Source organism: Sinocyclocheilus rhinocerous, unplaced genomic scaffold (assembly GCF_001515625.1).
Source record: "Sinocyclocheilus rhinocerous isolate Xijiao unplaced genomic scaffold, SAMN03320098_v1.1 scaffold2338, whole genome shotgun sequence".
In the NCBI taxonomy this organism is placed as follows: Eukaryota; Metazoa; Chordata; class Actinopteri; order Cypriniformes; family Cyprinidae; genus Sinocyclocheilus; species Sinocyclocheilus rhinocerous.
Genome location: NW_015644013.1, coordinates 424,748 through 436,297, shown reverse-complemented (window position 1 = coordinate 436,297; position 11,550 = coordinate 424,748). Strand labels below are relative to the sequence as shown.

General features: G+C 36.1%; 3 protein-coding genes across 5 annotated transcripts in view; 2 read left to right on the top strand and 1 right to left on the bottom strand.

Moving 5' to 3' along the window:
• Positions 1-3,877, top strand: part of lipia (lipase, member Ia) — an 11,326-nt gene extending 7,449 nt beyond the window's left edge. For 2 of the 3 annotated variants that reach the window (XM_016575461.1, XM_016575459.1), the window contains 8 exons: positions 41-149; positions 228-329; positions 437-526; positions 1,497-1,664; positions 1,743-1,832; positions 2,348-2,456; positions 2,532-2,705; positions 3,603-3,877. In XM_016575461.1, the coding sequence (XP_016430947.1) occupies positions 41-149; positions 228-329; positions 437-526; positions 1,497-1,664; positions 1,743-1,832; positions 2,348-2,456; positions 2,532-2,705; positions 3,603-3,690 (930 nt within the window). In that variant the 3' untranslated portion in view covers positions 3,691-3,877. The remainder of the gene's footprint in view (positions 1-40; positions 150-227; positions 330-436; positions 527-1,496; positions 1,665-1,742; positions 1,833-2,347; positions 2,457-2,531; positions 2,706-3,602) is intronic. The other variant, XM_016575460.1, reaches the window with a different exon arrangement.
• A 613-nt stretch (positions 3,878-4,490) lies between these two features.
• Positions 4,491-9,678, bottom strand: LOC107757853 (uncharacterized). The gene is made up of 10 exons (XM_016575449.1): positions 9,628-9,678; positions 9,415-9,517; positions 8,912-8,966; positions 8,704-8,761; positions 8,551-8,578; positions 7,549-7,664; positions 7,064-7,171; positions 5,228-5,400; positions 5,087-5,150; positions 4,491-4,726 (listed from the first exon to the last, which is right to left on the bottom strand). The coding sequence occupies exons 1-10, from the start codon at positions 9,676-9,678 to the stop codon at positions 4,688-4,690; spliced, it is 795 nt and encodes a 264-aa protein (XP_016430935.1). The 3' UTR covers positions 4,491-4,687.
• A 780-nt stretch (positions 9,679-10,458) lies between these two features.
• LOC107757852 (kinesin-like protein KIF20A) overlaps positions 10,459-11,550 on the top strand; it is a 19,867-nt gene continuing 18,775 nt past the window's right edge. Inside the window, exons 1-2 of the mRNA XM_016575448.1 lie at positions 10,459-10,631; positions 10,906-11,092. Of these exons, the coding sequence (XP_016430934.1) occupies positions 10,916-11,092 (177 nt within the window). The 5' untranslated portion in view covers positions 10,459-10,631; positions 10,906-10,915. The remainder of the gene's footprint in view (positions 10,632-10,905; positions 11,093-11,550) is intronic.

The following is an 11,550-nucleotide window of genomic DNA, read 5'->3' as shown; positions in this document are numbered from 1 at the left end:
AACGTGTGTGTGTGTGTGTGTGTGTGTTTTGACATCACAGGAGAAAGGGGCTGATCTCGGCTCCATACACATGATCGGTGTCAGTTTAGGGGCCCACATCTCAGGTTTCACTGGGGCCAATTTTAATGGAAGCATTGGCAGAATAACAGGTGAGACTGATCCGTTCTCCTGAAGCTCTGAGTGGAGTGTTTCAGTGTGTGATTGTGATGTTTGCGTGTCTCACTCAGCGCTGGATCCGGCGGGGCCCGAGTTTAACGGTCAGCCCCCGAGCGAGCGTCTCGACCCGTCTGATGCCCAGTTCGTGGAGGCGCTGCACACAGACATGGACGGTGTGTTTCTCTCACACGTCACGAGACGGGGCTCTTGACTATGTGACACTCTATATAGAACATGAATATCTAGACGTGGTTAACTCATGGCTGGTGTTTTCTTGCAGCGCTGGGCTATCGTGATGTCCTGGGTCACATCGACTATTACGCAAACGGTGGAGCGGATCAGCCTGGATGCCCCAGAACCATCTTTTCAGGTCAGCTTTAACCATTTTAATAGCATTTTAATGTAACCTCAATTAAAAATAGTATTACACAAAACACACACACACTGCTGTTCAGTTTGGCATCAGACGTTTCTTCTGCTCATCAAGGCTGCATTTATTTGATGAAAAATACAGGAAAAAACGTAATATTGTGAAATATTATTTACAATTTAAAGTAGCTGTTTTCTATGTGAATATCTGTTAAACTGTAATGTATTTCTGTGATGCGCAGCTGTATTTTCAGCATCATTCCTCCAGTCTTCAGTGTCACATGATCTTCAGAAATCATTCTAATATGCTGATTTGCTGCTTGAGAAACATTTCTCTATTATCAATTTATTTCAAATAGAAATCTTTTGTAGCAATGTAAGTCTTTACTAGTCTTTACTGAAGTATAAGTATTCATTAAAAAAAAAAAAGTACTAACCCCAAACTTTTAAACTGTATTGTATTATTGTTAAATATAAATTATAATTTAAAGTATATTAAAACAAAAAACTGTTATTTTAAATTGTAATAATATTTTACAATAATTTTCTGTATTTATTTATTTTTTTAAAACATTAAAAATCTTACTGGTAATAAACGTTTGAATGGCAGTGTGTATTTTTGTACTCTTTAAACTTAAAAATGCTTGTCAAATTAAATAAAAAATAAAGATTGATTTTAAATCTTTCAGTATTTTAATTTTTACTTGCTTTCTAACCATACCTCTCAACATTTTCAACTGCAAGGCATATAAAAGTGTAAGCAATTATATCATAATTACTTGCAAGATGCTACTCGCGCTCTTAAAGAAACATAAGAAAAAAGAAAGAGAATATCTTCATGCCCCAGACTAACATGATGCTCTGCATTCTCTTCATATTTCATATTGTATAAGTTGCTCTATGCATGCTATATCGTAATGTGTATATATGCAGAAGTCTGTAGTTTTGAGCTCTTCTCTGATGCGCCACAGGCTCGCAGTATTTCAAGTGTGACCATCAGAGGTCAGTGTTTCTGTACTTGAGCTCCCTGAACGGCTCGTGTCCCATCACTGCGTACCCCTGTGACTCCTACACACTCTTCCAGGACGGGGAGTGCATGGACTGTGGCAGGTTCACGCCGGACGGATGCCCTGTTTTCGGTAAACTGAGTGCACTCTTGAGCTTCATGTGATCAGTCGGCTGTTCTGAGACAGACCTGCTTTCATTGCACTGTGCAGGTTATGATGCTGTGCGCTGGAAGGACAGGCTGCTGCAGCTGAATCAAACCAGGACGTATTTCCAAACTAATAAAGCGTCTCCATTCTGCAGTGAGTATTACATTTCAACTGTGAGCAGATTATTTAAGTTTCAGGTTAAGATACATATGTGACCCTGGAGCACAAAACCAGTCATAAGGGTACATTTTTTAAAATTTCTGAATAAATAGCTTTCCGTTGATGTATGGTTTGTTAGGATAGGACAATATTTGGCTGAGATACAACTATCTGAAAATCTGGAATCTGAGGGTGCAAAAAAATCTAAATATTGAGAAAATCATCTTTAAAGTTGTTCAAATGAAGTTCTTAGCAATGCATATTACTGATCAAAAATTAAGTTTTGATATATTTACGGTAGGAAATTTACAAAATATCTTCATGGAACATGATCTTTACTTAATATCCTAATGATTTTTGGCATTAAAAAAAATCAATAATTTTGACCCATACAATGTATTGTTGGCTATTGCTACAAATATACCCCAGCGACTTAACACTGCTTTTGTGCTGCAGGGTCACTTATATATAATGTAACAGCTTGTTTATGTAATCTCTGACTCCACTAGAGTTCGGCTACAAGGTTGATATTGTCACATGGAACCAGAAAACACACTGGGGATATTTAACGATTAAATTAAGCGATGGACAGGAGGAGGCGCAAGTTGAGCTCAATCAGTAAGTCTCGTTCTCGTGTAAGGAGTATTCCCAGATCGATGTTTTGGATGCTGATGTTTCTCCTCTCTCTTCCAGTAAATCCCTGATGTTTGAGAGGTTTGTGGAGAGCAGTGTTCTGGCTCAGTTTGACCGAGACGTCCAGCCTGTGAAAGAGATCTCGCTCAAGTTCTGTACGGGGAAAGGACTCCGGCCGAGCAAGAAGCTGCGGCTCCTGCGCATCCGCCTCACTCCTCTACAGAACCACCTCAGGTCTGTGTGCTTTCATCTGAAGCAAGAGTTCATGTCTGAGCTCTTCTTATACATGCTCTTCATGAACTGTTCACAGCAAGCCCAATAGCAGCTCTGTCAATCAGTGATCTGTGCTTCGTTTAATTCAAGCATTAGGTCTCAAGGTGTGTCATGTTTGATGTCAAACATACTCAAAAGTTTGTTATTTTTAAATAAATTACATTTTTTATTAATCAAGGCTGCATTAAATTGATCATAAATGAGAGTAAAGACATTTAGAATGTTACAGTAGATTTCTATTTCAAATAAATGCTGCTCTTTTGAACTTTCTGTTCATCTGTGAATCCTGGAAATTAAAATGCATCACGGTTTCCACAAAAATATTGTGCAGCACGACTGTTTTCAAGATTGATAATAATCAGAAATGTTCAGCAAATCAGCATATTAGAATGATTTCTGAAGATCATGTGACACTGAAGATGCTGAAAATCCAGCTTTAATCACAGAAATAAATTACAGTTTAACACACATTCACATAGAAAACAGCTGTTTTACATTCTAATAATATTTCACAATTTTTACTGTATTTTTGATCCTTGGTGAGCAGAAGAGACTTCTCTCCGAAACATTAAAGTATCTTACTGACCCCAGACTTTTAAATAGTACTGTAAATGGCTCTTGCTCGCTGAAACATTCATCATTGTACATGGGATTGAGAAATGTCGCAGGCTAGATTCAAACTCACTGCCGATGTGAATTAAATCCGAGGTTATTCAGACATAAAGATTGAATTGATGCTTGTCAGTACACATCTTAAACAGAATAGAGACAAAGACCAGCGTACACCTGACAGCCACGACATCTCTTCTGGTTTGTCACTCAAACTCAGATTCACTAAACCGTTGTCTTGTGTTTCAGCAGGCCTCTGTGTCGCTATGATCTTCTGCTGGAGGAAAATAAAGAGGTGACGTTCAGACCGATTCCCTGTGAAGACTCGAACTTCTGATCCAGACACCGCTGTCCTTTTCTCTCGGGTCAGCGTCAGTGCTGTCTTTCAGAGTCCCTTCAGAAATCTGATTTACAGCTTGTTGTTTGGTTTTCTTAAAGAAAGTGTTGCTGTACCTTCGTGGTTTTTATGTAATGTAAATAAATATTTTTGTAAATATTTATTTGTCTTGTTTTTGCCTCGGTGATATTTACGGTCTTGCTTTAGTTTTCTTTGTTTTAAAGTATAGTTTTTTTCTTACAGGACACTTTTTTTACATCTTATGCCTCACTTCTTGCCTTTCTGCTCACTGCATATAAAAATGAAATTGTGATATAACCATACATGTATAAATATAATAGCAATGTTAATACATTTCATCACACGCTACTATTGAAAAGTTGGTTGTCCAGTAACTTTTCTTTTTTTTCAATTGATACATTTGCATTGTAACAAAAAAATCTATTTTTTAAAAATGCAAGTTCTTCTGAACTTCATCAGAATCCTGAATAAATGTATCACAGTTTCCACAAAAACATTAACCGTTTTCAATACTGATAATAATAAGAAAAGCAGCAAATCAGCATATTAGAATGACTTCTGAAGATCATGTGACATTGAAGACTGCTGAAAATTCAGCTTTGATCACAGAAATAAATTACAGTTTAACACATATTCTTTTTTTTGATGAAGTCTAACTGACCTTGAGCTTTAGAATCCTCCTTCACTCAACATGGAAAACGGCTGTTATATATAAAGATGAAATTAAAAGTAAGGTCTGATGTTAATTAGTCTAAGTAATCAATGCATGTGATTGAAACTATAGGTTGCTCTCTCTTTCCAGTCATCGTGCATGGTTTCAAACCCAAAACGTGTTTTATACAGTAATATGTTCACGGAGTTCTGATACAAAGTTCTTCCTCAGTCTTTGTAAGTTCTTCATTGCACACTTGAGTTTGGCCGAGACTCCGTGTCTGTGTCTGTATCTGTGACGTCTGACGGCTTCATCAGAGCTGGCTCACTTGGACATGTGCTTCTTAAGACGTTCCACTTCAATCTGAAGAGAAAGAGAGCACTAGTGAGTGTTCATGGTACAAAACTAAACAACACATTACAAGCAAGACACAAGTTACTTTGTTTTCCAATTGATTTAATTTATTTATGCCTTTACAGTAACCCAAACCTTAAATAACTTTTGTGTTTTTGGTTATTAAAAGATAAATAAGCAAGTCCAGCCCAGGTAATACAAAAAGTAGTCTAACGTAACGCATTACTTTCCATAAATAGTAACTAAGTAACACAATTAGTTACTTTTATATGGAGTAACGCAACATTGTAATGCATTACTTTTAAAAGTAGCTTTCCCCAGCACTGCTCACGAATGAAATAGTTTAACATCTAGAGGCTCTTGACTCACTTGCAGTGACAAACGCATCTTCTTTTCTTCATCCAGTTCGTTCAGGAGCAGTTTGATCTCGTTTCTGAAACACAGTGACGTTGCATTTATGAAAAATAAGGATAAGAATCCCAAAACAGCGTGCATTGATGTTACACAAACTTGTGCTGAGTCTTCAGCGTGTCCAGGTCATCTCGTAGCTCTCGGAGCTCCGCTCTCATCTGCTCTATAGCGCCGGGGCCCCGCGGGGCAGCTCGCGGTTTAGCAGCTAACGCCGAGAGATACGCCGGGAGCGGAGTCATGCTTGTGCCAGAAGAAGAGCTGCTGACGGGCTCCTGACAAAAAACATCAAAGGGACCATCCTAATCGTTTCAGTTCAGTTGTAAGCAGTTTGTCCTCTAGGGGCCTCATACTGCCAGGGGCCACAAAAGCCTAACAGGAGGTGTTGAGTAAGTTACTCTTAAAAAGTAAGTAATTAGTAGCTACTAACTACACCTTCAACAGAATAATTAGATTGCTGTACTAATTACTCTCTTTAGAATGTGTTGCATTACTTATTACTAATTACTTTCTAAATCCCATATTAACCTCGACCAGTTGAGCAGAACAAGGATAGACATGAAACTGCTCTTCTAATTCTTCCAGATCAATAATATAAAAGTGCATAAATTATTCTAGAACTGACTAAAGTATTTACATGAAGGTTTAACATAGAATTGTTCTAAAGTCTATACAGTATTTAATGCAATCACAGCAGAAGTAACTAATTAAATCCCTTACTTTCTCAAGCTAAAATTGAATTATACAGTGGGTACGGAAAGTATTCAGACCCCCTTAAATTTTTCACTCTTTGTTATATTGCAGCCATTTGCTAAAATCATTTAAGTTAATTTTTTTTCCTCATTAATGTACACACACCCAAAAAGACTCATGGCTGTATTAGATCAAATGGGTGCTTCTACTAAATACTGAGCATTTTTCAGTTTTTCTTTTTTAATAAATCTGCAAAGATGTCAACAATTCTGTGTTTTTCTGTCAATATGGGGTGCTGTGTGTACATTAATGAGGAAAAAAAATTAACTTAAATGATTTTAGCAAATGGCTGCAATATAACAAAGAGTGAAAAATTTAAGGGGGTCTGAATACTTTCCGTACCCACTGTATATATATATTATATGAATTACACATAATATATATTTAATTAGTGCGGTCAAATGATTAATCGCGATTAATCGCATCCAAAATAAAAGTTTTTGTTTACATAATATATGTGTGTCCTGTGTATATTTATTATGTATATATAAATACACACACATTCATGTATATATTTCAGAAAAATATGTTATATTTATACGTTCAGTATATTTATATAAAATATAATAATATACATGTATATACATGTAAATATTTTCAAAATATATACTGAATGTGTGTGTATTTATATATACATAATAAACAAACACAGTACACACTCATATATTATGTAAACAAAAAAATTATTTTGCATGCGATTTATATAATTACTTAATAATTAATTTATTTCAGTAATTGCTTAGTAATGCATTACACCCAACAGCAGAAGGTGAGCATCAGACCCAAAAAATCCAGTTTTGAATGCTGAAGATTAATAAAAACGACTATTTTAGTCAACATTTTTCGACTTACATTTTAGATACTCTAAACTATTTCCTTATGTTAATAATTAACATTAAAATAAAAAAATAAAAAATCTGGGCTGCACAAAGAATCAAAAAGACTTTTTTCAAATTGTAGTCATGATACATGACAAAATAATCACAATATAGTTTTTGCTGTGCAGCCTATCAGTCAAAATAAAACACTAAAATGTATGTATTGTATGTGTTTACTTGCATGTGACCATTAACAAAAATCAGGGAATAACATTAAATTACTGAAATATGAACTTCTAAGACCTTCGACTGACAGAAACCCCTGCAGTTTGGAAAAATAGTCTTTTTGTGTTCGTAACAGACTTACTGTGGTGTCTTTGGGTGCATCTGTGTTGCTATAAAGAAACTTGAGGGCCAGCAGGTCTGGTTCCTGATGCACTTCGTTCATTTTCTGGCCTGTTTGTTCATCAGCAGCCTGCAAAGAGAAGTAATAAGCACAAAACACTCAATATCTTCAGAACATCTTTATCTTTAGTCTCTAGACTTCAGTTTTAGGTTCTAAAATGTGTCTTATCCTAAACAATGTTACACCAGTAATACTGTAGTTTAGTGAGTTAGGAAACTATCACACTGTTTTGTACAGTATCAGTCATAGCAATGTGTGAGTTGTTAGAATGTGACTTACACACCGATTAAGACTGAGAAGTTAAATATAAGTCGAGGACAAACACAAACCGTGACAAAGGTTCTGTCTATTCGAGGAGGTTTGGATGACACTGGTTAGTGCAAGATAACTCAAGTGTCACGGCTTGTTCATGCAGTCATTTAAAACGTGATGATTGGCTTTCTGACGTGATTCAGAGAGAGCATGTTCTCCAGTCTGCTGTGTTCGCTCAGAGTCGACACGACGGACTTGAAATCTTCAACATCTGTGACAATGAGACATGGAAAATAATGCACACGCAGTTCTGGGGGGAAATAAAGTGCCACGGGCCAAACTATAATTCATGAACGACTGTCCTCAAAAATTATATTAAATATTTGAGTCTATAAATATTAATAGAAAGAGCAACATTACACTCTAAAAAATGCTGGGTCAAAACAACCCAACCGCTGGGTCAAAACAACCCAATAGCTGGGTTTGTCCCTTTTTAACCCAGCATTTTTTTGAGTGTATATATATATATATATATATATAGTATTCTTTATTTCATATTATTTAATAATTATGTTCTATTATAAATTAATATTTTAGATTTAATTTTAGTCTAGCAGTATTATTTGTATAAACTATTCTAGAAAGAATATTTTATTACAAGCTGACTTTGACGATGTTTAGTCAGCTATTTTAATGTACAAATACATTTAATTTAGACATTTTAATGTTCATTTATAAATATGATTTTAGGAGAAATAAAATAAATGCAAAAAATGTACTGAGCACAATAGAGCAAAAAACTAAAGTTGAAATGTAAATAAATGCATGAGTGCTCTCATTTGTATTTGGTCAATGAATGAAGGATGGAGCAGACGGATGTTTTAATAAACAACGCTGTAAATGCATGGCAAGAAGAAAAGAAGGAGCTCATGGATCTGACACACGAACAAACTCCAGAAACACAAAAGATAATCATTTAGGTGCACAATATAAAACAATATTTGATTTGATTTAAGAATCATTTGGTGTTTCAGTAAATATCAGCCATGGTTTTAAAGTTTGTTTTGTACATTCACTGCTGTGGTCACTACAGGAATCTATATATAGCTACTTCTCACACCAACTGTGTTGTAACTGTACACCATCATGACAGAGACTATTGTCCAGACTAAGTTTAGCCAGAATCTCTCACTCACCAGCCTGATCCAGCCCGAGAAATACAATCTAGTAAAGAGAAATTAAATCAGACATTGCATTATATTAGAGTTACTGATGCATCTAAAGCATATTATTGTATAAGTCCAGCAATAAAACACTGTGGGGTTCGAGGTCTGGTCCACAAAACTCACATGTCTCTGTTTTGCAACGGTAAATTTCCAGACTACATCCGCAGCAAGACGCTCATGTCTTCATTTCATCTTGTGTCTGTCAGCATGATGGTTCTCCAGCTCTTCTGCGGCGTTTCTCTGCTTCTCAGGAGCCTCTTTGACTCCTAATACTCTCTCCTTTTATGGAGCCCTCAAGACACCAATCAGAAGTCATGCACACGTCCCGCACATTTGTCCCACAGATTCTTTCTCTGTGTCGTAGAGTAACAATAAAGTGATCAAACCTATGAAATAAAACACAAACATCAAAACTGGTGTAACATGAGACTCAGATAATGCCAGACATCAAGTTTTGCAAATACATGCAAACACAGCCACAAACAACTCCGTTTTAGCAATAAGTGAACAATCGTTTAGGCCATGTGTCATCACTTTCACACACAACACTGAAACTAACTTCATTTCACTCTCTGTTTAGATAAACTTTAGATCATCATACATTGAAACATGTAAGTAAAAGTGTTGTAACCATGTTTTTTTTACTTTTAAACTATGGTTAGCAGTGTTGGGGAAAGTTACTTTTAAAGATAATGCATTACAATATTGCATTGCTCCCTAAAAATAACTAATTGCATTACGTTGATACTTTTTATGGAAATGTCCCTGCTGAAAAAACAATAGACACCATCACAGAATTTGTAATGGTTGTACTGGTTATAATGAGAATCGTACTGGTTTTAATGGAAACTGTGATGGACGCTGGGGGTAATCGGTCACCTTCTATTGGGGGCTTGTTGAAACCAATAAATCCTAAAGGAATGTGTCTCAAAACACACTACAGAAAACATTTTTAATGGTTTAATGAGTTCCAGATGTTAAAACAAGACTTTATTAGAATGCAGCATTAAAGCCGAGATGAGTCTTTCTCTGACCAGTAACTTATACCTTATTCTTATCAGTCTTTTCAACCAAAGATTGGTAGTTCAGTCTCTGCATGATTGGTCTTACAGTTTTAACCTTTTTCTGAATCATTTTTTCATTGCTGACATATTCTAAGACACCTAAGACTCACAGATTGAAACAATCATCACATTGATTATTGATTATTGTTACAGCCATTTAGTAATTTCCATGAATTTACATTTTGTTCATCAGCATTTTGTTTCAATGCCACCTTGCTGTAGCCATCTAGGAAGGGCCTTACTAGTTGATAGTGTTATAACAAGTGCCAGTTAGCTTAACTCAGTACACTTACCAAGGTTTTTTTTAATTATATAATAAATAAAAAGAAAACAGAATTGAAAAAGAATAGCTAGAGCAAGCTAGTGTTAGAGGCCTTTTTTGCTTTTTGTTAATTGTATAATAAATAAAAAGAAAACAAATAGATAAAATACAAAAAGAATAGAAAAGCTAGTGTTAGTTTTTTTTTTTTAAGAGTGCGAGTCTAAAAAGGAGCAAGTGTTTTTTTTTAAAGAATAGAATTAGAATAGAGTGTGCTAGAGTTAGAGGGTCAAATAAAGATGGAAGAGATGTGTTTTTAGCCACATCAAATTAAACAGATTTTAATTTGAAATACATTTAAGAGACTCAGACGTTTTAAAACTTAAAAACGTGAATCAGATGTGGACATTAAATGTACCAAACAAAAACATGCCGAAGGGAGAGGAAGCGCCGCACGTTGACCAATCAAAAGCAAAGTATTTCCTCCGGCGTGTCTGATTGGCCAGTTGGAGTTGCTCAGGTGCGCGGTGATTGGTGGAGCGCCCTGACCGCGGCGTTCGAATATGTCTCAGTAACCGTTAGTGAGCTATGCATGAGTTTAAGTTAGTTACTGTACTAACTGTGTCCAGGTTAGATGTTATGATTCTAGCTTAGCTGTAGGAGTCACTTATATAACTGTAAAACTACGTTTGGATCATATTTTCCTCTGGAGGACGCCATAAATCAAGGTAACGTCACGAATATTTATATATGCGATGCTAGCTGCTAACAGCTAACACAACTTCAGGTCAATACAATAAACTCTGCTATTCTGTCGAAATGCTGTTCATTTGTTCTCGTATTTTGTTGTTAGCTATATCATAATGTATCACTGTTGAACAACCAGCACAAAACAGCGTCTTTTAACTGAAACGCAGCTATCTGGCTAACCGAGTGACTCGTGTTTAGTAGTTCAGTCAGAAACGTCCTGACAGTAAATATCGTGCGTGTTTTCGTGTCTAGGCGTGTGGTCATGGCTCTGGCGTCTCCGTGCGGGATTCTGTCCGATGAGGAGGAGTGTGGGGCTGTGTTTGAGTCCACAGCTGCTGATATCGGAGCTCTGATGAGATCCCAGCGCTTTGTGTCTCCTCTGCCGGAGATCTCTGTCATCATCAGCCCTGCTGCAGAGCCCCAGACTCCCACTCAAGAGGTATGATCAGTGTTGCCAGCTTACTTTCATGGGAAGTTGCTAAAGGAAGGTCAATTTGTTGCTAAATGACGTTGTGATGTCATTGCACGCTGACGTCACTACGCAAGATTGTGTCACTGCATCAAATCTCAGCAAAAATATATTTTATATGTTCCTTTATATTTGTTCGTAAAAGGATATAAATAATAATTTTGTCTTAATTGTTCCAGTAACTACTTTTGTTCTTGCCAACAAGTTGACATTTTTTGTGACTAGCAAGATTTTTAATGTTACTAATGTACTGATGACTGGAATCAACATTAGTAATAAATAAGTACTAATGTTTAAAAAAGTAAGTTTTCAGTAAATCAGTTTTTATAAAACGGAGAGTTCCGGTGCTTGATTCTGATTGGCTGAGCCGCGTTCGAAGCTGTTGTAAATGACTCTACAAAGTAACATACACCTTTGTTTACGTTTGT

What these genes read in the sequence shown, in the direction of transcription:
- LOC107757853 (XM_016575449.1), bottom strand. Translation starts at nt 9,678, where the DNA reads ATGCAGAGACTGAACTACCAATCTTTGGTTGAAAAGACTGATAAGAAT. An exon ending in ATGCACCCAAAGACACCACA is followed by an intron (nt 5,401 to 7,063) that starts GTAAGTCTGTTA and finishes GTTTTTTGTCAG; the next exon opens with GAGCCCGTCAGCAGCTCTTC. An exon ending in ACGCTGAAGACTCAGCACAA is followed by an intron (nt 5,151 to 5,227) that starts GTTTGTGTAACA and finishes ACTGTGTTTCAG; the next exon opens with AAACGAGATCAAACTGCTCC.